This window comes from Eleginops maclovinus, chromosome 2 (genome assembly GCF_036324505.1).
Source record: "Eleginops maclovinus isolate JMC-PN-2008 ecotype Puerto Natales chromosome 2, JC_Emac_rtc_rv5, whole genome shotgun sequence".
Classification (NCBI taxonomy): Eukaryota; Metazoa; Chordata; class Actinopteri; order Perciformes; family Eleginopidae; genus Eleginops; species Eleginops maclovinus.
Window position 1 is genome coordinate 2,221,083 of NC_086350.1, and position 26,360 is coordinate 2,247,442.

General features: G+C 42.8%; 1 protein-coding gene across 1 annotated transcript in view; it reads right to left on the minus strand.

The window, feature by feature from the left end:
* The window catches only part of pot1 (protection of telomeres 1 homolog), a 52,705-nt gene that overhangs the window by 1,197 nt on the left and 25,148 nt on the right, over positions 1-26,360 (minus strand). The window contains exons 8-19 of the mRNA XM_063899464.1: positions 24,817-24,947; positions 24,368-24,664; positions 22,809-22,964; positions 5,232-5,416; positions 4,851-4,948; positions 3,428-3,475; positions 2,574-2,633; positions 2,240-2,396; positions 1,778-1,974; positions 1,243-1,378; positions 979-1,064; positions 5-99 (exon numbers count right to left, since the gene is read on the minus strand). Coding sequence (XP_063755534.1) covers positions 5-99; positions 979-1,064; positions 1,243-1,378; positions 1,778-1,974; positions 2,240-2,396; positions 2,574-2,633; positions 3,428-3,475; positions 4,851-4,948; positions 5,232-5,416; positions 22,809-22,964; positions 24,368-24,664; positions 24,817-24,947 — 1,646 coding nt within the window. The remainder of the gene's footprint in view (positions 1-4; positions 100-978; positions 1,065-1,242; positions 1,379-1,777; positions 1,975-2,239; positions 2,397-2,573; positions 2,634-3,427; positions 3,476-4,850; positions 4,949-5,231; positions 5,417-22,808; positions 22,965-24,367; positions 24,665-24,816; positions 24,948-26,360) is intronic.

Below are 26,360 nucleotides of genomic sequence, written 5' to 3' on the forward strand. Positions count from 1 at the left end.
TCACGGCGTCTCTCCACAGGAAGACGTGCAGCGAGTCCGAGGCGTCCTGCAGCTCCAGCTTCATCAGCAGGACGAACCGCAGCGGCTCCACGCCCAGAGCTGAGGAACCAGAGGAGACGTTAACACTCAGGCATTTATCTCAGAGGAGCAAACCTGCAGCTGACAGACACTGAGAGCAGCCAGAAACTGCTGAGTCAGGAGAACGAGTAAAAGTTTGTGTGAAAGAGCGACGAGTTCAGACACTTTATATTTTTGTCAGAGAGATTCATGTCGCGGCTGCAGTCGAGAGCCGTTTTTAAATGATGGTGCATTCAAGGGCGAGACAAAATCACATATTTTCTTTCGTCCATGCAAGTCAGAATGTTCCCCACCTTTTCCAAGGTTACTTCTTTTATCATCACAAGTTTATAGTGAAATAAAACAGAGAAAAGCAGAAAATCCTTTCAATTTTCATTATGTTTGAGACACTGATGATGAAAAGGTCTGATCAGTAAAAGTTTGGAGCTGCTTTCGTGGCGTTGGGGTTAAAACTCTGAAACCATATTCAAATCCTGCAAAGCCTTTTCTCCTCTTTAACGTCTGATAACTGAGTTTAAACCTGGTGTTTTCCCACAGTTTAAGGCTGAGATTAGACTTACATTATCAGCATTATTATACTCCAGTGATGGCTGCATTAGATTGTTTCAGGCTACAAACTCCGGAGTGTTTTAAGTTCCAAAAGTCAGATAACTTGTAATAATATCAACAGTCCAATTTATTTTGATCTAGACAAATATTCTGATTAAATATCTGTCTTTAAAAACAATATTTTATTTGTAGTCAAAGATCCAAATCCTGTAAAGTTGATGCTTCATTTGGATTAAAGCTGCATTCATTTGTTGTTTTTGCTACTTAGCTGCAGAGGAACGAGCTGAAACTCAACAGTCACAACTCAGTTTCCTCCCATAGCCCAAAGATTCAAACAGTGCTCTCTCTCACCTTCTGCAATGATCTTCTCATCGAGTAGCTTCCCTCCTTCTGCACACACAGGTTCCCTCACTGCAGCCTCAGAGCATCGCTCACACCTGAAACACACACAGGAAACATCAAGAGGACTTTCGGGTCTAATGCTCGCGGTACAGCTTGATTAATATCCTACTGTCACGAAAAATTGTTGCACAGATTTGAATCAAAACGACTGGCATCCACACTCTCAGAAAAGTAGTGTAAATCTGGTTTAAAGGAGCTCTAAGTGTGCTGTACCCGTAGTATCTCCTCCTGCCTCTGAACAGGAACGGGGCAGACGGGTGGAGCAGAGTCAGCTGACCTCTGGACGACCTCACAGGGACGATGTTCTCGTATCCGGCCGAGAGGAGACACGTTTCCTCCAGAGAAGAACCTGCAACAACAAAGCCTCCGTCAACAGGGGTCTGACACACGGAGACAAACATAAAGAGACCCTATTCTGCTTCATTGGGGGTTGTCCCTTTCCTGGACTGTGTTCTACAGGTTTTAGTGCATGTAAATGGTCTGCAAAGGTTGAAATCCCTGTGTTCCCTCCAGAGTTACACTCGCACTACTATTGGCTAACGCTCCAACACATTGTACGTGATAGGCTAAGGGGCGGGACATCTCTAAGCTGTTGACCAATCACAACAGAGTCAGCCAGCTAACCAATCAGAGCAGACTGTGCTCTGGTTTCAGACAGAGGGTGAGAAGAGGTGCTGCAGCACAGGCAGTATGAGAAACATAAGGAGCTTTCTGAACATGAACACTTTTTTAACCCTGCTCCCGTTACCCGTGAGGAAGAGGAGCTCCTTGGACATGAACTCTGTGGACAGGTGGACGCCCATAGTCCGTGTCGGGGATCCTAGGGCGTTTCCGGGGATGTCCACCTGTCCAGAGATCGCCCAGGCGGGGGCGCTGTAGGGGCCTGAGTCCCGGGATGCCTCGGAGAAGATACCTGCCACCAGCTCGTCATCTGGGACGTCCTGCCTAAGACCGGGGAGGGGGGGGGGGGCATTTAATTTAATACAGTCAATGATTCATGATGTGGTTTAATGAAGACTTTGTACATTTTCTGTTTTCCATCAACGTCAATGGATATGCTTGGTGTTTTGTGGAGTTTTTAAATGGTATTTTTTAGTAAAGATTAAAATTATTAAACTTAGAAGTTGTGTGTGTGTGTGTGTGTGTGTGTGTGTGTGTGTGTGTGTGTGTGTGTGTGTGTGTGTGTGTGTGTGTGTGTGTGTATTCCTACAGTGATGTGCACTTGCTGCAGTACAGCTTCAGAGCCTGGTGGAGTCTCTGAGGCTCGTAGGATCTTAGCTGGACTCTAACGTGGTGAACTCCAGCCGGACCGGACCGCTTCACCTCGGACAGAGACACCGTGTGTGTGTCGTGGTCACAGCGTCTCTCTGACACACACACACACACACACACACACACACACACACACACACACACACACACACACACACACACACACACACACACACACACACACACACAAGCAGAGTGACTTTTACAACTTTATATTAACCTTAAAATTTATTTCTTGTACATTTAAGGCCTTAAGAGATTTCGCAACAGACCTGTTGAGCTGCTGGGGTGTGTGGTGCTGATTCCTGAGCTACTCTCCGCTGTGTCAGCTTCTAAAAACAGAAAGAGGGGAACCATCAGGGAGTGAAACAGGACACGGTGATGCAGAAACAAAGTCTTTAAACACACTGAACTCTGCTGAGCTTCAGAAAGAAGTTAAACCTGGTCTTTTTATCAGAAGGCTTTAATCTTACACTCTTCCTGCTGCTAAAGAAACAAAAAACAACGAACGATTAAAATGATAAAGGAACCTGCATATCAAATACACGTCTTGCTCTATTTCTACAAAATTAATAAATAAAGCAGTTTCCAAAAAATGTCTGGAGATTTAAGGCTAAAAAATATCTGAATTGTCAGTTTTATTTCTACTGAAACTCGTTTAATGTATTCAAAATAATCAGTTATAGCTCGGCAAATACAAGCAAACAATTTACAGACTTTATAGATTAGAAAAGTTATAAAGATATATTTATTCTATCACAGATTGGGAGACAGATGAATAAATACATTGCATATAAATAAGGGAATAAATAAATGAATACAGAAATAAATAATGTAAATAAAAGTACATACAAAACTTTAAAAATAGAACAAAATATAACTAATAATAATTTAGAAAAGCATGATTACCTCACCCAATCCTCAACAAAATATAAACAGCACATCAAAAAGATTGCATGGTTGCTGTTTTGAATTAAAAAGAGGTCAAATTGGATGTGAAAGAAATAATAAATAGGGACGTAAATTGAATTAGGTGTTAAAACTATACTTTGAATTTACTTTCACTTATTGTTTAAAGTACTTTATGTGACATCAGTTGCTTTAAGTCATGATTTGATTGCATTACCTTCTCCGGCTGCAGACTCCGGTATCGCTGCCCTTAAAAGACTTGGCTCTGAGAAAAAAACAGAATGATTTTTTTTGCTCCTGTAAAGAAACTGCATCAGAAATACTTTAAGAGTTACACAACAGAAATCATGCCTGCAGCTCTGAAGGAACCGCTCAGCACTCACAAAGCGGAAGTGTGTGTGTGTGTGTGTGTGTGTGTGTGTGTGTGTGGAAACCTTTAGGTCACTATCAAAGTTTGGACTTTCTATCTCATCCCCACTGAAGCGTGGGCTCTTAGACGCCCCTCTAATGGAAGTAGCTCCCGCAGCTTCGGTCCAGCCTCGCTCGTCTTCCTCCGTCCCAAAAAAATCTCTCAGAGTGAGCCGTGAGGAAGTTCAGATTTACGCTGCTAGCGAACGTTTGTTATTTAATCAAAGAGCAGCGAGCGGGCACCACTTACAGCACTCTGTCTACTTCAGATTCCAGTCACGCAAGGAAAATATTTTGGATTTTCTTTCTTTTGTTTAGTAGTGAAAGAAGGCCGACAGATCTAAATATAATATCCTTAACAAACATCACTTCCCAATTCCCGAGTACTGATGCCATGAATTTGAATTGCTGATTAGTTAGTGCTTTGATGAATACCAAACCTAAATAAGTCATGTCTACTAGAAAAAGAGGACCAACAGATATCTGTAACAAACGTTGTATCCCACATGGAAGAAACTAAACTAATAATGCGCTGTTTTTAAACCTTTTATGGTAAAAAAGCATCTATGGTAGATGTCAATTTCTCCTCTTAAGTCTCCTATTATATACTCCTTTTACATCACACAGAGTGATATAGCGCTGGAACTTCTCCTTGAATATAGAGGAACTGGCATCAACCATTTTTAGGCTGACCATATGAAGGAGGGCGCTGGAAAAAGGAAACCGACGATGTATTCTGTATTTCACTTAAGGATTAGATTTTGTCCTAGTGTTTAACGTACATGATTTCACATTATCCTTGGAGGAAATGTTGCAGCGATTATAGACAGCCAAGATGGGAGCTTGTACAACTGACTGGTGAGTTTTAGGATATGTACGGGAAAAAAATTGTAAATTAGGTAAAAATGTCTTGTTTTCCACAGTGATTTCTATGGTGGAGGCCAAATCCTCTTCGAATACAATTATTTTTCACAAAGACAGATAAACCGAGGCTAACCCAGACGAGACATCAGGGCTTCAGGTCTTTAAAACAACAAATTAAGAGTCTAAAGGGACTGTGCACGTAAGAAGTAGTTATTTGAGCTAAATGCTAACATTAGCATAACGAGGAGTTTTTGTGAAAGAAATGATTAATAAAATACTTATTTTACCATAAATTAGATACCATAGATTTCTCTTCATCCCACCTTATCTTAGGCGTTGTTATATATTTATCTGACATTGATTCTTACCCATGAACTCAGGTGGCGTGCCCCAGATCTCCATCAGAGCCGAGTCGTTCAGCTCGGAGAAATCGTCTCTATCGTCCTCTGGAATCGCCTCCATGACTCTACAGACACAGAAACAAGGAGAGCAAGACACCTGGTTATGAGACTCCAGCTCACAATCACACACATGAATACAGTAGGATGAATCGAAGGAGGATTGAGGATTGAATAACCAAAGCTCAGTTAAAAATACTTTGAGTTCTCTTTTAAACATTTGTCTTTAATTCAGAACTAAAACCAACTTTTAAGCAACTAAAAAAACTAATGGCATCCATTGTAGAAGTCAGTCCTTTTAATTTAGTTCTCTCAGTATACATTTGTCCCTCGACTCCTGCCGTACCGCACCTCTTCATCTCCTGCACCTCGGGGCAGTTCTCCGGAAGAACCCGGATCCCCCGGCCGAAGGCGTTGCCCCCGTGCAGGTGGAAGGCCAGGTGATCCAGCTCTTCTTCCTGGCTGCTGGTGAGGCCCGGCACCTTGCTGGATCCTGGGATTGCTCGCAGGTTGTAGATCCGCAGGAAGTCTCCGGGCTGATAACGATGAACAAATGGACACCAGAAAAGCGTCAAACATAAGAAACTATTATTAAAATGCAGCATTAAGAATGTTTCATTAGTTAACAGATTAGCGGCAAGAAGGAGTCAGCTCTTGGAGGACACAAAGAGTACATTTCCAGTAAATAAATGAAAACTTTGTGGAGTTTTTTGTGGTTATTGTTGTATTTTATGACATATTATGATGTTTTATTATTTACAGACATCCTGACTTCATCCTTTAAATCATGGGGTTTCTTTGGGACCTTTCCTTTTACGATGTGAGGCTCTAAGGACAGAGGGTGTAAAGAGGACAATGTGTTATCTGTGGTATTGATATATAAATCAAATATGATTTATTTTTTACTTTAAATGCAAGTTTCTGAAAAAAGAAGAAGAAAGTACACTGCTTTATCGTCTATTTTACTCTTAATTGGACTTTAATTTACAGAGAGAACATCATCCTTGATTCAAGAAGACTTGAAACTAGAGATTAAGAACCACAAATGTATTAGAAATCTGATTTCCGAGGAAAAAAAACAAGTTGGCTCATTTTCTCATAGACTTCTATAGAATCACGCATCTTTTTAGCAGAGTCGCCCCCTGCTGGACGGTAGTGAAAATGCAGGCTTAAGGCTCTTCAACAATCCTGAAAACTGACACTAGAGTTTTTGACAATTATCCTGGGATTTAAACCAACAAAATAACAATTAAATGCAGTTATTTCTACAACTTTGCCCCTAAATGTTTGTTAATGGCCATACAAGTTGACATTTAACCTCTTTAACAGCTCTTCTGATACTAACAACAAGCGGTCATGCTTCTTGATCACACTGGTCACACTGTGGAGGTGTTAGTTCAGCCTCCACCAGGTTTGATCATCACCAGATGGCGCTGTTGCACCAACCTCACAGTGATACAAGAGACAGTGTTTCAGAGGAGGCTCAGAGGACTCTTGGTTGGGAGGTTTGTCATTTTTGTTTTCCCTCTCGGTCACGACGAGTCAACAGAGATCTTTCCTCCCTCTCTTCCATGAGCGCTTCAGTGATCCAGTGTTGAGGTATTCACTCTGTGACAGGGTCTCGTCAATTTAAGACCCAGATACTCCCACACATATATATACACAGTATATGATCTTTAATTGCTTTATAGCCTGGGAGCAGAAGAATGACTCGGAAAGTGAATCCTCTATAAGCTTCCTTTAAATCCATTTTCTCCGTATGGTGAGTGAAGTTAGAGTCAGTGTCAGGGTGGATTAGCAGCCGCTCTCCGGAGGCCTCCCCTCCTCTGAAGATATGCATGAAGAGCTGACAGTGTAACTGGGAGGACTGGCAACTTTCACTCACACTGAAGGATGTATTATCTGGAGCTATATGCTCGTCTAGAATTATGTCATCATTCTGACGAATGGGAATATAAATGAACGAGCGGCCATATCCCAGTCCAATTTACAACTTACGCTCGATTTGGAATCTCTCTCAAATGGGAAATTGAGATCTAAATGGAGACTGAGTTCAAAATTAGACGTGGTCCAAGCAAGGGAACCAGAAGTCTGAGGATAGGAAGTGAGGAAAGCTCCAGTAGTTGTACGCCAATGCCCAAATTTGGCGTTCAATAGCTAACTGGAGTGGATTTTGGACACCTTTGTGTGTGGGTTTAGGACAGAAATGATAAAAGGGTCTTTGAGATATAGGGACTCACACAGTCACAGATGGAGATTGTGTGGCTCTAGTGGGCTACATGCACAAGGGTCTGTGACGTACTTCTGGTCACGCCCAATACTGCTCGCCTGTTTCTGGTCTCCGAGAGCGTCCTCCGAACTTGCGGTGATTTTGCGTTTAAGTGCGATTTAACTGTATTGTGTGGGAGAGGACGGAGCAGACCACTGAACCAGTCCCTCCGTACAAGTGAAGATGGACACAAATTCTCACAAGACATGTTTCAACTCAACAAATAATAGCCAATTACAAATGAGAGGAAATGACTACTAAAATGCATCATTACAATCTACTTACTCCAATCGAAGGCCTGAATAATTTTCTATTTCAAGATTGAAATAATATATTTCATGAGGTAAGTTACCCTCTATTCTATTTGAATTACAAAGGTGTTTTCACAAAGTTAAGTGCAATTAAAGCACAGAAGTAGCCCTCCTCTCTTTGGTTTACTCAGCAGCACTCTCTAAGTATGAAAGAGAACATGCTATACGAGTACGGATCATTTTAAAGACCATATGAATCCCAGAGTAAACTAAAACACCAAACACAGTATTTCTGTTTGCAGAATCGCAGACTTTGCTCAGGTTTTTCTGTCTCAAGAGATCTGGATGTTTAGCCGAAAGAGACACAGGAAAACAACTTTAAATTCTGTACAGTCTGCCTGTGTTTTCTCAGGGACTTTAGCAGCATTTACCACAGTTTGTGTTTGGAAACAGGTGTAGAGAGAGTGACTAATGCAGGGAGAAACAGCCACAGAAGACAGACGGCCGGGCGAATGGAGGCGGTGCCATGTGGCGGCGGCTCTGATCTGCCCGTTGAAGCGTCCTGCCTGTAGCCACAAATTAAATCCTGTGCAGCGGTCCTGTGAGGCCAGGTGTGAGAATAATGAGCAGACTTTCAGCTGAGAGAAGCAGCACTAAGTTTAGACCAGAACATGACTCATCTGATCTGAGGACTATGGTCACAGTGTGTCCAAAAAGCACACGGGCTTACAGAGACAATTTTGTTGATGGAAGTTGAGAGGGGCAGTTCTTCCTCAGTTCCTCCCTTTTCTGTTTTCTGTATCCTGATTTATGTAGGCACAGGTTTGAGCTGATCCATTAGGAAAGCATTGGTATAGGGAAAATCAGGGTGTATCATTGTGACCGCATTTTTTCTGTATTGTGACCAATCAGACCATTGTGCTGGGGCCACATTTAGAATAATGGGCACATTATCAACATCAGCATGTGCACAGGGGGTGTGCGTTCAGGGACAGAAGGACACGCTGGTCCGCAGCTCTGAGAATGATCGGCCTCTCTGACAGAAAATGGCTCCCAGCAGCTTCCCCTGCAAACAAACCATTTTCTTTTTTTTCCAGGGGAGTGGAGCAGCCTGTGGTGGCTTCTGTAAGTACTTGATCTGTATACAAAACTAAACACTCTACCGTCCGCCCACCGCCCGCCAGCCAGGACGCCGCTGCCGCTGTCTCATGGTGTTAGTGCTGCTCGGCCGCTCGGCAAAAAGGGATTCCTTAAAATTCAAAAAGATTGCTTTGGGCTTCCACTCGTCAAGCTGAGGCCCCGATAAAAGCAGCCAAAAAACTCGTTCCCTCGCTGAGAAGGAGAAACCGTTCATTTCACACTGGGTTCTTTATGGAGCGGCAGGAAATGGGCTTTAAAAGCCTGACAGAGAGAGACTAACTCGACAGCGGGGCTCTTTGTGCTGGAAAATCAACTCCATGGGGAACAGGAGACATGACCGACTGAAGTAAACCTCATTTTAGATTAAAGCACTCCAAGCGCTTTAAATAAAACAATCAATTATTTGGCCCTTGGTGCAGTACTTTTTACTATGAAATGGAGCTAGGGGCAGTATAATATAACGATCATATGAGAACACGTCCTAGGTCCCTTAATATTTAGAAAGTCATAAGTTAATACCCCACTGATGAATGTCCGAAGCTTCGATGTGAGCATAAAAACAGCGGGTGCTTACAAGTGTCTAAATGACACCAGTGGTGGTGACGTGAAGTCATGTGACCGTGCTGTAGTTCCTTTATAGCCCAACATTAGCCTACTTTAGCTTAGCGGTGGAGAGGTGAAGTCATGTGACTGTGCTGTAGTTCCTTTATAGCCCAACATTAGCCTCATTTAGCTTAGCGGTGCTGACGTGAAGTCATGTGACCGTGCTGTAGTTCCTTTATAGCCCAACATTAGCCTCCTTTAGCTTAGCGGTGGAGACGTGAAGTCATGTGACTGTACTGTAGTTCCTTTATAGCCCAACATTAACCTCCTTTAGCTTAGCGGTGGAGAGGTGAAGTCATGTGACTGTGCTGTAGTTCCTTTATAGCCCAACATTAGCCTCATTTAGCTTAGCGGTGCTGACGTGAAGTCATGTGACCGTGCTGTAGTTCCTTTATAGCCCAACATTAGCCACCTTTAGCTTAGCGGTGGAGACATGAAGTCATGTGACCGTACTGTAGTTCCTTTATAGCCCAACATTAGCCTCCTTTAGCTTAGCGGTGGAGAGGTGAAGTCATGTGACCGTGCTGTAGTTCCTTTATAGCCCAACATTAGCCTCCTTTAGCTTAGCGGTGGAGAGGTGAAGTCATGTTAGCCTTCTACTTCAAATATCATAAAGTTGTGTAAGTATGTAGAGATTATTCTGCTGAACAAAATGTGCAAGTGTGAAGTATTATGCTTTTGCCTTGGATCTAAATTTCTGCAATATTTCAAAATCCAATGGAAAATCCCATTGGCTTTCTATCAAGGGAGCTCCTATGATCCTCCGATACTAACGAAGACACATCATCACTTCAGCACCCAATTAAATAAAGCTTGAATAACTTATCAGAAAGAGATCCCTTCAATGCTAAGACAGACTGTTCGAATGTAACCTCTGTTTGTTCATCACTACTCAACATGACTGAAGCACTAAACAAACCACTGGTTTATTTACTGCTCTCTCTGGAAGAGGATCTTCTCTGGGTCCTTATCTCTTCTCATGAATAATAGATGAAGGACGACCTCGACGGTGCCACTGAAGTCCTGTCCGTCACAACGTTTGAAAAACCTTAAGCGGCACAATATATTAATCACTCTGGAGAGCAGATATGGGTCATTCTACCCGTAGGAGATTCATTATTGCCACAAGAAGTAAGACAATGTGAAAAAATGCTGGACAATAAGAGCTTTTTTGAAACTACTGGAGTAACTATTACACACACTCACATACATCTGTCCAAAGCTGTAATATCTAAATAAATGATCTGTACACAAGCTGAAGCTTCACACACACTCTGGAGCTGTGTAATGAAGCGTCCGTGTGGACGTGGATCTGATCTCTCGGCTGTTTGAGCGATGCTTGGCTCACTTCTCGAGGGTCAGAGGAAGAAGCAGCATTTCTGTTGCGGTCGGTGGTTTGTTGGAGGCAGATTGCAGCCCGCGGGCCAACATTAAATCTCATTTTCCTCAGAGCTGTGTTCACTAAACAGGAAAGTGTGTGGGAGTAAAAAAAAGCGCTTGCATTTGCACTCGACCCGTCCAAAAAACATCCAATGACATGGAAATGTGCACTCGGCTGACCGTGACTGCTAAAAAAAATGAGATAACGAGCAGAAGCTGTTGCGGCGGAGGAGGTCACGGTGACAATGTGAACACAATGATCAGAGGCTCAAACATTTGTCCACAACGTTTCAGGATGTGGCCATTAAAGAAAACAAAGTACTAGGCTGGACATAAAAGTCCCTCCTTCGGGACTTCAATCATTAAATAAATCCCACTAGAAAGTATCATCTGGAGACCTTTAATATCTGTAAGAAATTTGAGAACAATCCATCCAATATTTGTCAGGACATTTCAACGAGGGATACCCCGAACAGGGTTTTTGGGGCCAACCACCGATAGCCGATCATAGGGAGGGTGGGGGCTTGCCTTTCATACTCGCCTTATTCTTTGACGTGACAAACTCTCGAATGTCTAATGAGGTTTCGCTTCACACACGTTGCATGTAGCTATTTTCAGTTTTTATATGTACAAAACTGGTGGGGCACGAACAACTTAGATATTTATAAATAGTCTCCTTGTACCTTAAAGGTCTGCTATTATGCTCTTATGGCCTATGTTATAGGTTTCAAATACATAAAAAAACATGCCTCTGACGTGATTTGCTCAAAATACCAAACAGATCATGCATTTTAGCATGTCCGGTATCCCTCTGTTTCAGCCCCGTTTTTGAAAGTGCTGATTCTATGACTTTCCCTTTCATGCAAATGAGCTGAAGCTGGCCACGCCCCTTTGGAGCATCATGATCTCTCTGTCTGAATCAATCAATCAACTTTATTTATAAAGCCCTTTAAAAACAGCCGCAGCTGAAACAAAGTGCTGCACATGGATAAAAACGCATAGCACAAAAATCAATAACAACATCAGAACAACAAGACCAATGAAACAGATGCAGAAACGGAGTCTCATGCTGGGTTAAAAGCCAAGGAATAGAAATGGGTTTTAAGACGAGTTTTAAAAATGGGCAGTGAAGGGGCTTGTCTAATGTGCAATGGGAGGTCGTTCCACAGATTAGGACTGGCAGCAGAAAAGGCTCTATCCCCTCTGAGCTTCCGAGAGAAGAAACTCTGCTAAACGCTGCCGTGATTAAACGCCATATGATGTTCCAAACCACATCCAGCATTATCCTGAAACACTTCTCAGTGTTTACCACAAGAACAGAGACATTATATTACAACAACTCTCAGTCCCTCCTGCAGACATCCTGCACAGACACACGGAGGTGCTGCGGAAGGGATTCAGCTCACCGACTGTATATTGCGGACGATAGGTTGGGACGTGTCACGTGGGCGGGACGTTGTCAGGAGTTCAATGTAAAGCCAGCCCGCATTTCAGTTATGACGTCATATCGGCAGCAAATCTGGATCAGCTCGTTTGTACCCCCGTTTTTAAAGATGTGGGTAAGGAGGAAAAGAGAGAGGGTTGTATTTCCTGACACTTTGTGAGTCTCCTTACACACCGGGGACTCATGTTATATGTACAAAAAGTGCATTTTGCATAATAGGGGACCTTTAATTCACGGAGTAAAGAGCGCTATCACAAAGCAAAATTTAACAATAACAACAACTGTAATGCCTCCGCATGAAAACACCAGACTGTGTCTATAAGGAAAACACAGACACTCGTCACGATAGTAATGGATCCAGCCGATGGATAGCCTAAACACAGACGATCAACATAAACTCTACGTTCGCTCACCAAAGCTCCAGTACATGGTCAACTTCTGTCATGTTCTGTTTGTGTTATTCACCACTGGAGTTGTAGTCTAATCTCTCTCGTCTCCTCTTCATAACTTCGCTTTCCGCAGCACACACACTTACAATGATGAGATGACGTTTGTAGTGGGGCTGCGAGCGCTTTGCCGCGCACATTGAATAGAGAAAGACTCTGAGCATGAGCAGTGCAGTTTTCACAGTGAGAGAGGGGCAGCCCGGGGTTTACCCCACATCGCTCAGCCCGGCTCAATAGGCACACTGTGGACACTAACCAGAAGAGAAGTGAAGTCATTTTAGCGAGCTTCTTTTGCCGTGCAGAGAAAAGTCTCATGTATTTTGCATCATCTGATCGGCTCTCCTGATCGGCCTTCATAGAGAGCACCAATCAAACTATGCAGAGTGAATATCGGCCGGTAAGGATTGGCGACCGATATCTGTCTGAACTCAACAAGCGAAGGCTCCAACTTTCCTTGCAACACTTCAGGATGTGGTCATTAAAGACAACAACCAAAAACAACAAAGCCACATTCCTTGATGCATACTTTCTAGTGCTTGAGTCCTTTGTTTTTAACTTGGTTAAGCTACAGTCAAAGGATCATTCACCAGAACGTATCCCGTGTGAAGGCTTCGAATCTCTGTGATTTCGTCTAAACTACAGACACTATTCCTCGTATCTAACCAAAACAACATTTAAAACCAGTCAAAAATAAACAAGGGTACCTGGAAGTGCAAAAATGCTAACTAATTTCCGTGGTTTGCGACTCATTCCTTCACCAATATATGAGTGTGAGCTGCAGGGACAACGTGAATCAGTTTGAGCTGATAATTGAAAGCAGAAAGTGGGGGTGATGTAGTATATTTGAGTATTTTAGAGCTCTTACTTTCCATTTTGGGTTTTTGGTTTGCAATATACATATTGTCATTGTGACCATGTAAGCATGCTGACATTAGCATTTAGCTCATAGCACCATTGTGAACAGCATTCTCTTTTATCAGAACATTTCTATTCCAACAGTTTCCCTTTACAAAACGTTGCCAGTCTGTTTATCCTGGATCACATTGAGCGCATGTGTCAACTCATAAGGTTACCGAAACTAATTTGAAGACTCTGCGCCCAATAACATCAACTTTTTGGAGTAATTTCAGCACAGATTTCTGTTTGCTTCTCAAAATGCGACTTGGCAGAGCTGAGAGAGACAGCTGGAGCAGCAGAAGAATATTTCCAAATGTTCCAAGGTAGAAAAAATACAGTTCAGGGAGCAGAGCCAATGCACTGTGGACCATCATAAGGCTTATAAAAGTATGCATGGATCACTATACAGACATCTGCATGACTCCTAAAGAGATCTAAAGGATTGAGGAAGTGTTGAGCCTTGTTCAAAAGCAGAACAATCAAAAGTAAGATATCTGCTAGGGCTGCAAAATGATTTGTTATTGTATTCAAATCACAAAATGGACTAGTGCACTTTTCAAAATCGCACTATAAGCAGAATAAAGGCTAATTATGAATGAAATACCATTTTAAATGAAGTATTGTAGAGCTGCAGAGAAATCCCAGCGTACAAATGGGAAATCTACAGATTTAATAAACACATATTTGTTTGCTACCTCTTAAAATACAAAAAATCACTTATATATTTCAATCATGATAAGAAGTATGCCAAAAAGGATCAATTCCTCCAAACTCTCAAAATCAGTGATTTGTTTCAAGCTAAGCCGCTTTAACTTATCCTCAAAATGTGTGAAAGCAAATCCAACTTCATCAGGTTTTACCAGAGGTGGGAGAAGTACTCAGGTCTTGTTCTTGAGTAAAGTAGAAGTACTCAGGTCTTGTTCTTGAGTAAAGTAGAAGTACTCAGGTCTTGTCTTGTACTTGAGTAAAAGTAGAGTACTCAGTACTTGAGTAAAGTAGAAGTACTCAGATCTTGTCCCTGAGTAAAAGTAGAAGTACTCAGATCTTGTACTTGAGTAAAGTAGAAGTACTCAGGTCTTGTACTTGAGTAAAAGTAGAAGTACTCAGATCTTGTACTTGAGTAAAGTAGAAGTACTCAGATCTTGTACTTGAGTAAAGTAGAAGTACTCAGGTCTTGTACTTGAGTAAAAGTAGAAGTACTCAGATATTGTACTTGAGTAAAGTAGAAGTACTCGGATCTTGTACTTGAGTAAAGTAGAAGTACTCAGGTCTTGTACTTGAGTAAAGTAGAAGTACTCGGATCTTGTACTTGAGTAAAGTAGAAGTACTCAGATCTTGTTCTTGAGTAAAGTAGAAGTACTCAGATCTTGTACTTGAGTAAAGTAGAAGTACTCAGGTCTTGTACTTGAGTAAAGTAGAAGTACTCGGATCTTGTACTTGAGTAAAGTAGAAGTACTCAGATATTGTACTTGAGTAAAGTAGAAGTACTCGGATCTTATACTTGAGTAAAAGTGGAAGTACTCAGATCTTGTTCTTGAGTAAAGTAGAAGTACTCAGATCTTGTACTTGAGTAAAGTAGAAGTACCAGAGTGTAGGAATACTCTGTCTCAGTAAAAGTATTCTAAATGTTCCTCCAGTGAAAGTAGAAAGTACTCTCCTCTAAATGTACTTAAAGTAGTGACAGTAAAAGTAGTCATTGTCTGATTGGTCCATTTCAGAATAATATCTCTGATATGTTTTATAATGATTGATCATTAAAGTGTTCTCAGAGCTGGTAAAGGTGCAGCTAGTTTGAATGGCTTTGTATACTGCAGGGTAGCTGCTGGATTTACTGCAGGTGAACTACAGTCTGATTTAAGGGAGATTATATTTACCATCATTAATCCTAATCTGCCTAGCAACTAAAGGCATTAGTCAGATGTAGTGGAGTAAACGTACACCCTTTACCTCTGAACTGTAGTGGAGTAGAAGTACTAATTAGCATAAAATGGAAATACTAGTAAAGTACAAGTACCTCAAACTTGCGCACTATAATCAACACTCTCTTCTTGTCGTCGTGCTTACAGGTGTAGGAGTGTTAGCTGAATAAGGTGGCGTAGGAAGAGTGACAGTTAAGTGTGACAATTTGCAGCTTTGATCAACTCTTCTGCTTCTCTTAAAGAAGAACCATTGAAATAATGTTCATCTGTGTGTGTGTGTGTGTGTGTGTGTGTGTGTGTGTGTGTGTGTGTGTGAGGAGGTGACTGCAGCACTTCTCCTCCTCCTCCTCCTCACTGCTCTTGTTCTCAGCTTATCTTTTCTCTCCTAATGGCCTTGTCAAAGAGACGCCCGAGTCAATTTTACACAATACCGCCGATGATTCACCAGAGGAGCCCGGTAATTGGGGGGAATATTCCTGTTCAAACACTTCTTTAGTGGAAGGGCTCTCAGTTTGACACACACACACACACACACACACACACACACACACACACACACACACACACACACACACACACACACACACACACACACACACACACACACACACACACACACACACACACACACACACACACACACACACACACACACACACACACACACACACACACACACACACACACACACACACTTTTTATTGTATGCAAATATTTGAATTCCATTTAATCCTATTCCATTTTTTTTTTTAAATGATCTTCATTATAAAAAAGCACTTGTGAAGAGACCTGATTCTGACATTGAAACTAAACACTAGAATTCATTGTGTCATAGGATATTTTTTGGGATGCTCAACAGCTGGTAAATGGAGTCCGGTTTCATCGTGATGATGGCAGGACGTTGAGTCTGAGCGGCGTCGGTGGTCAGATCATAATGTCTTTATTTGTTTTCAGGGACACCACCTCTCTCCTGTCATTCATCTGAATCAGATTGCCTTTGTTGTAACGGTGACCTCGGCCCGATGACTCAGATCATTCAACACGTGAACGATGGAGGCGGAGAAACAAAGAGGAGCTGCTGCCTCTTCAAAACCAATTTCATCTGTCGGTTCGACTCAAATCTGACAATCACGCTTTTTCATCTCGAACAAACTGACGCATATGGTTTAAACAAGAGAAAACTCAAGTACAAACAACCTTATTGGCTTTGTGGGACTTACTTACAAGTAAAACACATGTGTGAATACCCCACTGGTGATTTTAAAAACAGCATGTCTAAATGAGACAACTGAACATCATCACACCCAACATTAGCCTCCTTTAGCTTAGCGGTGGTGACGTGAAGTCATGTGACCTTGCTGTAGTTCCTTTATAGCCCAACATTAGCCGCCTTTAGCTTAGCGGTGGAGACGTGAAATCATGTGACCTTGCTGTAGTTCCTCTATAGCCCAACATTAGCCGCCTTTAGCTTAGCGGTGGAGACGTGAAGTCATGTGACCTTGCTGTAGCTCCTTTATAGCCCAACATTAGCCGCCTTTAGCTTAGCGGTGGAGACATGAAGTCATGTGACCGTGCTGTAGTTCCTTTATAGCCCAACATTAGCCGCCTTTAGCTTAGCGGTGGAGACGTGAAGTCATGTGACCTTGCTGTAGTTCCTGTATAGCCCAACATTAGCCGCCTTTAGCTTAGCGGTGGAGACGTGAAGTCATGTGACCTTGCTGTAGTTCCTCTATAGCCCAACATTAGCCGCCTTTAGCTTAGCGGTGGAGACGTGAAGTCATGTGACCTTGCTGTAGTTCCTCTATAGCCCAACATTAGCCGCCTTTAGCTTAGCGGTGGAGACGTGAAGTCATGTGACCGTGCTGTAGTTCCTTTATAGCCCAACATTAGCCGCCTTTAGCTTAGCGGTGGAGACATGAAGTCATGTGACTGTGCTGTAGTTCCTTTATAGCCCAACATTAGCCACCTTTAGCTTAGCGGTGGAGACATGAAGTCATGTGACCTTGCTGTAGTTCCTCTATAGCCCAACATTAGCCGCCTTTAGCTTAGCGGTGGAGACGTGAATTCATGTGACCGTGCTGTAGTTCCTTTATAGCCCAACATTAGCCTCCTTTAGCTTAGCGGTGGTGACGTGAAGTCATGTGACCGTGCTGTAGTTCCTTTATAGCCCAACATTAGCCGCCTTTAGCTTAGCGGTGGTGACGTGAAGTCATGTGACCGTGCTGTAGTTCCTTTATAGCCCAACATTAGCCGCCTTTAGCTTAGCGGTGGTGACGTGAAGTCATGTGACCGTGCTGTAGTTCCTTTATAGCCTAGTGTTAGCTTTTTACTTAAGAAATCATAAAGTGGAGTTACTATGTGGAGATTCTTCATTTTCTACGATAATCCAAAATCCGATGGGAAAATCTCATCAATTTTTGCCAACTTCCTGTTCGGCCCACAATAATAGGTCATCACTGCACTTCACTATTTTATAGAGCACTCTATAAAAGATTCCGGTCATGTTCACTTTCTCTGATCTGTGCAGCAGTAACCTCAGCACGCTCTTATCCTACACATAACTCCACACTCATTATCTCCCCTGCTGTTTTAAGTGAAATAATGTGTTGATGTAGTAAATTAACAGCAGTTAGACGTGGTTAAAGCGTAATGAGCCGCCTGCGTTTGATTGTGAAGAACTCTTCAACGCCTCCGGGGTCGAGTGTGGATATGCGTCACAGAAATAAACCCCTCTCAGCCTCATGCACTCGACATTTAAATGGCTCTATAACAACAAGCGACAAATGATCACTTCAGAGAGCCTTAATTAAGAAAATGAACAAGGAGAAGTTAACTTCACTTAGGAAAGGGATTGTTTAATCAAGCAAATATTAATCTGAGTTAATTGAGTCATTTTCTATCAGCATTAAAAGAGTAAACTCACTAATTAATTCTCCACAGGAAGATTACGAAGCACACACTGTTTGCTTAAAAACTCCATTATATTTGTTAATTTATGACACAAGCTCATACAGGGATTTATAATGCCTGTTTTTGTTGGATTTTCAAGATTTCTAGCCGTGAATTAACTCAGACTTTCATAACAAAAGTGGATAATTAGTCAGAAAATGACATTTACTGTTATATATAATTACTCCCATCTTCCAAGCTTCTTTATTTCTGTGTTTTTAGACTCACAAGCTCAGCTTTTCCCTTTCAATAACACTGCAGAAGTTGTATTGTACTCACACCTACCTCATTGCATTTACATTTCTATAAAAAAAAAACTGCATATAGTAAAACGTATATAGTATCCCATGTTTATATCTTTTGCTTTTATGGCTACTGGGACATGTCTCCATGCTTTAATGTTCAAAAAGCTCTTTATTTTTCTCAGACTGCCTGTGCTGCAGCACCTCTTTTCACCCCTCTGTCTGAAACCAGAGCCCAGGCTGCTCTGATGGGTTAGCTGGCCGGCTCTGTTGTGATTACGCAACCGCTTACAGATGTCCCGCCCCTTAGCCTATCACGTACAATGTGTTGGAGCGCTAGCCAATAGAAGCAGAGTGTTCCATAGTGATGTCATTATGATACGGAATTAAACAAAGGAGTCTAATGGAGGCGTTTCGGGTAGGGTGGAGGAGTGTGTCCTTTGCAGACCATTTACATGCACTCAAACCTCTAGAAATCACTACAGGAAAGGGAAAACCGCCCCCAAAAACGGCATATTTAAGTTAATATTAAGCAACACAAATAGGAAACTGTAAATGAGCAAATATGTCCTCTTCAAGTAAAAGCTTGAAATACTCTACTACAAGTAAAAGTCCAGCATCAAAAGTGCAAGCATTGGTGTTCTGTATTCGCAAAAGTTCTCAAGCAAAAACAGAAGAGACGAGAAGTCTCTGAATAAAAGCCTGGCAGCAGTGCTCGGACCCTGCGGTATAGAAGATGTATCGGAGCAAATAAAGAAACAACAGAAAGCGACTGAAAGTGCCCAGAGGACAAACTCAGATTCCTGTGTGAAGTCAAACAGCAGCAGAGGCTGGCTGGGATTGGCTCTGTAGGCAGGAGGTCAGAGAAGGCCGGTTTCCACGGCTATAATTCCCTGATTTGCGCTGTTAAAGGAGAGTTATTTGTGGTTATTACGGGGTGGACGTCCTTGGAAGAAATAAAAGGACAAATGAGCTCTCCCCCTGTCGCTCCACGGGCCATGCGATGCTGATTACCAATGTACAAAAACCAAAAGGACAAAGACATCAGGGAGTCCAAACACTAAGTATAACACACAAGAAGAAAGAACAAGGGCATTCATGGGTGTGATTGCAGGAACTTCGAGGCATAATACTGTGTCATTTGAGGAACGACAGCTTTTACACTGGAGGGGAACTATATAAAGACAGTAATCTGATGAGTGATGTCTAACTATACCTCCGCTTTATCAAAGTGCTTCCATGCAAAGGTGGTGACTTTCAGAAGCATGACGTTGAAATCATCTAACAGAAAATGCACTTCTGCTTTTCAGATTGACAGTAATGGTGGGTTTGCATGTAAGTAGATGGACCCCACGGTCTCTGAAAGGCATTAAAGTAAACAGAGTCTGGTGGCATGCATGTCACTTTAAGCTTTTCTCAGACGTGCATCCTTGCTGAAGTTTATGGGCGATGCAAATGTAAAGAACAGCTTGACTTTTATAAGTCTCCAGGAGGTTCTTAAGTCTCTACAGGTGCAGATGTGACCTGACATGTAATCACAACGAGTCAGTTTGTTATTTCAGAAAGTGTTTGCAACGTGCACATCTTTATTATACAGAGCTGTCAAACAGAGAGACAACAGCCCTGTCTCTATGAAGATCATAATGTTGGCTATTCGACTTAATATTTACCTCTGCCAAAGAGGTTATGTTCTTGGCCTTTCTGTCCGCAGGATTGAGGAAAAACTGTGTGTGTGTGTGTGTGTGTGTGTGTGTGTGTGTGTGTGTGTGTGGAATTCAATGAGATTCTGCCACAAACAGTGTGATTTATGTCTCACAGAACTGAAAAGATGTATGTGTCACACGCACATGGGCACACGCACACGCACATACACACACAACCCTAAAACAACCAAACTTTTTTTGCTAAATCAGCATTTTAACCACTGGTCTGAAATCTAGAAAAACTGTGAATTTTATTTGGTTAATTTTCCACCTACTTGTAAGTACATTAAGGTTGAATGCTTTCCTATCCCTGCACAACTTCTTAGCTGTTTACTGTTTCTGTATACCTGGAATCTGATCTGTGTGTGTGACGACAAAAAACACTTCATATTTGTAATATATTTGTCCAGGATAATGAATATCATAACGCCAAAATTGAGATGTTTTTCAGATGTTGCAGACCTACACTCAATAAAAGGCATTCCTTTAAAATTGCACTTGTGAACAATTCGTAAGTACATGTATTTAGTCACTTTCCTACCCCTGAAAACTCCCACACATGCCTTTAAACAACACTATAGAATATAAAGTTAAACTCCCTCGTGTAAAGTGACAGTAAAGTCTGCAGCGTGTTACAGCTGTATGTAAATGAGCCTGGCTCTGCAGCGTTGATAAGACGAGCCGAGGAGCAAAGAGGATCAAAGCTGCAGTTTCACTTCCAAAACAACGCGAGCGAGACGGAGAAGAGCGAACCGAGATCTCAGATTGCATCTTTTCTCTAAAATCCACACTGATTATTGCCAGGCGTTTGATCTGAGGTGAGCCGGAGGCGCTGGGAGAACAAACTGTTTCAGGAACAGAGAGAGAAATAAGTGTATAACAAGGAGACAGAGGTCAATGGTGTTCTGTAGAGTAAGAGGAGAGGTCAGGAGTCTCAATACAAGAGTCTGACTGTCCGAGGTAAAGTTTGGTGATTTAAATTAAGGCTTATACTCAAAACTGATTGGTCAATTTGTGACTCTGTGACAATTTAACCTAAATTGCTGGCAAAAAAAGTTCAGTTTTCCTCTGTCAGAAAACACAGTAAAACCCTCAGACAGGAAGTAAACACTAAAGGGAACAGCAGAAGAAGACAGACAGGAAGTAAACATTAAAGGGAACAGCAGAAGAAGACAGACAGGAAGTAAACACTAAAGGGAACAGCAGAAGAAGACAGACAGGAAGTCAACACTAAAGGGAACAGCAGAAGAAGACAGACAGGAAGTAGACACAAAAGGGAACAGCAGATGAAGACAGACAGGAAGTCAACACTAAAGGGAACAGCAGAAGAAGACAGACAGGAAGTAAACAATAAAGGGAACAGCAGATGAAGACAGACAGGAAGTACACACTAAAGGGAACAGCAGTAGAAGACAGACAGGAAGTAAACACTAAAGGGAACAGCAGATGAAGACAGACAGGAAGTCAACACTAAAGGGAACAGCAGATGAAGACAGACAGGAAGTAAACAATAAAGGGAACAGCAGTAGAAGACAGACAGGAAGTAAACACTAACGGCAACAGCAGAAAGAAGCAAACCCTGATCAGTGCTGCTGTCATTTTAAGTCACGTTGCTGTTGTCGCAGTTCCAGCTGTGGTACGCACGTCTCCTTTAATGACTTTCTTCACAGTAAACACTGAGCCTTTCATTTCAGACTGACTCTCTCCCAGCACCAAATACATATTCAGCTCAAAACAAACATTAATGCATCTCCGGCTCCGTGATCCGTCCCTGTAGGGTCAAACAAACATCGAACAGAGAAACTAACCCCGACTGATTCCTGTTGTATCTGATAAATCCGTGTGCAATCAGCAGGTTCCATCGGAAACAATCTCTGCGTCTCACTCTGTAATCTCACTGAGCTCAACACACACACACAGACTCGGCTTTATCTTTTATTTACCAGAAATGTTGACTGAGGCTGCGAGCCGTCTTCCTCCAACTCTTCTTAGGACTTTCATTTGTTTGTTTTTTTACACACTTTATTTCAAGTCAACAGAAGAGACCTTCGAAAAACGTATCACCGAAACAGAAAAGAGAGAGAGAATCCAGTCTGAGCATCACAAACTGAAAACCTTTGCTTTAACAGCAGCTTGACCAATTAGCAGGGTTCAGTCTAAACCGGGTAACAGGGTCTCTGCCCCCTCGTACTGTCTCAAACCAAAAAGCAGATTTCCCCTGAAATGTTAAAGTGATGCAAGAAAACCATATCTCTGTTGGTCAGAAAGGGTTTGCTGAGTCCAGAAATATGGAGATGAGGTCAGATGTCTGGTCAGACGGCAGAGACAGCTTACGGAGAATAAATAGGGGATGGATGTCCGGTGGGTCTGCGGGGGACGAGTGGCAGGCAGCAGGCTGACACTGAGACTGAGATTTCTGATCCTTTCTTTACTCTCCTTTTTTCTGGAGAGGAAGTAAAGAAACCGGAGCTCTGGATCTATTTGTTGTATATACGACTCAGCAGCTTTAAGACGTGAAGACACTATTATTTTCAGCTTCGCTCTGATGCAGGATTTACACCAGGAAGTGGGCGGGGCTTAATTTTGACCGAGAGTGATGTTGGCGTTGAACGTTTGTGCTAGTGTCTTAATAAATTACATTTAACTTTGCATTCAAGCCTTTGTAAGATATTTGGTTGCTCTGACCTTCAGCTGCCGAGCGATCTCCACATGGTTGTCGTAGGCGAGGACGTTGGCGATGAGCCTCTCCCTCTCCGGAGGGAAGGAGGACGGTCCCTCCGTGGCGTTTGGCTCCACGATCACCTTCAGCAGAGTGTGATCACTACGGGTCCCGTCCCACACCTGGAGACAAAACACAGGCCAGACAGTCAGACTCCAGGGCATGGAGGTACAGAGAGAACTGGGTACAGGGTTGGAGGTGGGGCCCCGTTCATTCCTATGGAGCCTGATGGAGAAAGACCTGACTCTCCAGAACAAAAAAACACAGATCATTCTGGGTCTTCTGCAGGTTGGGGCTAAAGCAATAACGTTTTTGGTTTAATCAAATACCTCAAGCCACATGAATGATCACAATCAGTACTGTGGATATAATGTTTAAGTAATGGCCAATAATAAAAACAGCCTGTACTGAAAATGACATCAGTTACAGTCAGGGAAAAACGATGATATGTTATAATGGTAAGGTCAGGCAAAGTAATGTGGAGTGTGCGTGAGGAGCGTGGATGTGGAGTGTGCATGTGGAGTGTGCATGTGGCGAGTGCATGTGGAGTGTGAATGTGGAGCGTGCATGTGGAGAGCGAGGTTACGTCTGGAGGTGAAAGGGACTAGCTGCAGCTCTAAATCTGTAAACAAAGTTTTGCTAAATTGCAAATAAACACAACGGCCTCCGAAGATAAAGCTTTACTGTCTGCCTTATTCAGGGGGTTATTGACCACGAAGCCCCCGGACGACTCCCCTATATTCTTCGACTACGGTCTGGGAGTTATCCATAAAACATTGATGTATTGCAAAGCCCTTTTACCCCTTACAGTCAAACATGTTGCAGATAAGTCTCCGTCATAAATAATATCGATCTCCAACTGAGCATGCCAGTGAGATGTATTTAAGTCAAAGGCTGCAGTTTTTCCTTTATGAGCAATGACTGCTTCACAAACAGCAGACGATGATCTCAGGTGCTTTGGGAAGGGTATAAATATCTCTTCTCAGTCTGATAAACTGTGATGATTGGTAGACTATCCTCTCCTGGTTGTTGTGTAACAGCAGCTTTACAGACTGGCAGCAGACCAGCAGTGTGAGCCAGATCTCTGCTCACATTTATCTCCTCCATCAGCCTCTCTGGCAGGACACCAGCAGCACTTACAGCCTCGTCTCCGCTCTGGAAACCGGAGGAGGCTGCTGGAACAGCTCAGGTTAACATCGTCCCTCTGAGGACTCCTGACTGTGAAGAGCGTTTACTACCAGACGGAGGAAGGCTCCATTAATCCAAAGTGGAAGCACAAAACACTACCTTAGTTTCCACATCCAAGCAGGTAAATCTGTTAGGATTCATCAACAGTAAGAGAAAGAGAGGGGGACTTTTGGTATTAAAAACAAGACAGTAGGAACACATATCTGCCTCTAGAGAAGCTTCCTGACGCCGCAGTGTGACCTGTTGCATTGTTGGAGGAGCCTGGGAACAAGATGTTCATTGCATATCTATACTGCAGCTGTAAGCCTCTGAACGTTAGCAGGCTGTAGCTTCTCACCCTGAGCAGCGTGCAGGTGGAGTCGACGGGGGCTTTGGACAGCAGCTGGCAGGTCAGGTCGAAGTACGCTTTGGGCTGAACGTCACACAGGGGGATTGCGGGTGCCGGAGGGACGAGGACGGACTGGTTGGCGGCCCAGGATCGCAGCTCCTCGACCCTCCTCTGGTCCTCCTGGTCGAAGTTGAAGGAGCGGCTAGAGGTCCGCGGCTCCATCGACCCCCCCACCGCTCCGTCAAACGCCACCACGGAGAAACCGAACGTCTTCACCAGCGTCATGGAGTCGTTGAAGAACTGCGTCTGTGAGGAGGAACGGAACGTCATTCATCACGGATGTCATTCACGACGTCTCCTAAGAACGACGGTGGGTTAGGGATGTTTTTATTCCTGCTTTCCATATCTTAACTTGGCACAAAGGAGATCTGGGTAGTGAGAGAACTTGTGTGCGTGACCTTGACTCTGTGCAGGCGGACGATGTCTCCGATCTGGTAGATCTTCGGATGGTCCTCCAGCTTCTCGCAGAAGATGGTGCAGCCGATCTTCTCGTTGGACTGATCGGTGATCTTCAGGCTGGAGCAGAAATCTGAGGAGGGACAAACTTCCTGTGGTCAGAAGGCTGAGAAACAAAGAGGGACCAATACTGAAAACTGCAAGGACAAGCTTTAAAAATACTGAGATATGGAGCTTTATGTGTATTTTCTTTATCTGGAAAGGATTTGGAAGTGGCACATTTGGAGAAAAGATGACTAAATTAAATCGTGCAAAAAGAAGAAACGGGATCCAAACACTCCATACATTAGCTCCTGAGGTTAACAGTAAACATGGCACCAATATATTGAATTAAGGAATTTATATTCTCCCACAAAGTGTCTGTTAAATTTACAAATATCGGTTGAGTATCAAGTGCCGAAAATATCCATCTCAATCTTCAAAAAAGCTCAGCAGTCATTGAATTTCTGATTTCAGTTATTGATATGTACGAGTTACTTCAACCTGCGATATTTCCAATAAACGCAGCTATTTTGAATGTGTGGTAAAATTGTAGTTGAAAATTGATCCGGATTGAGATCCACTTTCTGTGTTTGCTTTCAGAGATAAACCGGAGGAGTGTTTGGAAATTATGGTTGTAATAAAGACTAAACCAACAGCGGAATCTGTGGATATACATACACCTATACACTGTAAATACACACATGTGCATCTCTTTATGTGTATTTCTGTGTGTGTGTGTTAGTGTGTGTGTGTGTGTTAGTGTGTGTGTCTCTGATCAGATGGATTATTGTAATATCTCTGTTACTCTACCAGACGCCTGAAGGATCCACAAAAATGACAAAGTCTGGACAGTTTCCTGCTCACACGCACGCACACGCGCGCGCGCACGCGCACACGCACACACACACACACACACACACACACACACACACACACACACACACACACACACACACACACACACACACACACACACACACACACACACACACACACACACACACACAGATCATTTCCATCTCTTTCCTTATTCTAAAAAAGAAACAGGGATTCTAGCTTTTGCAGACCATTAAAACCCACAGAGCACACTACAGGAACGGGAACGACACAAAAAGTAGAATAGGGACCCGTAAACGCACCTAAGAACGTTTATGCGCCTCTTCACAACTCTGAGTGTCTGCTGAACGTGAAATATTTCCATCCCAACAAAACTGTGTCTGCTCTCACTCCGCTGATCCATCTTATAAATCGCTTCATGGATTGAATTCCTCTCGTTGTCTGTCTCAGAGGAGGTGATGTGGTTTATAGGTTTGCCTCTTTTTAACCAATAACTATCAATCCTTCTTACATTTGAAAGAAACTCTAAAGAAGAACTCTCCTTCAGTGGCAGAGGACATCAACGTCTCTGTCCATGGTGCTGAAAACAAGTCATCCAGTTTCCCTCTGTTTTGAAAAGAGGAACTGCTCTTTATTTGAATAAACTTTCATTAACAATAAACCTCCT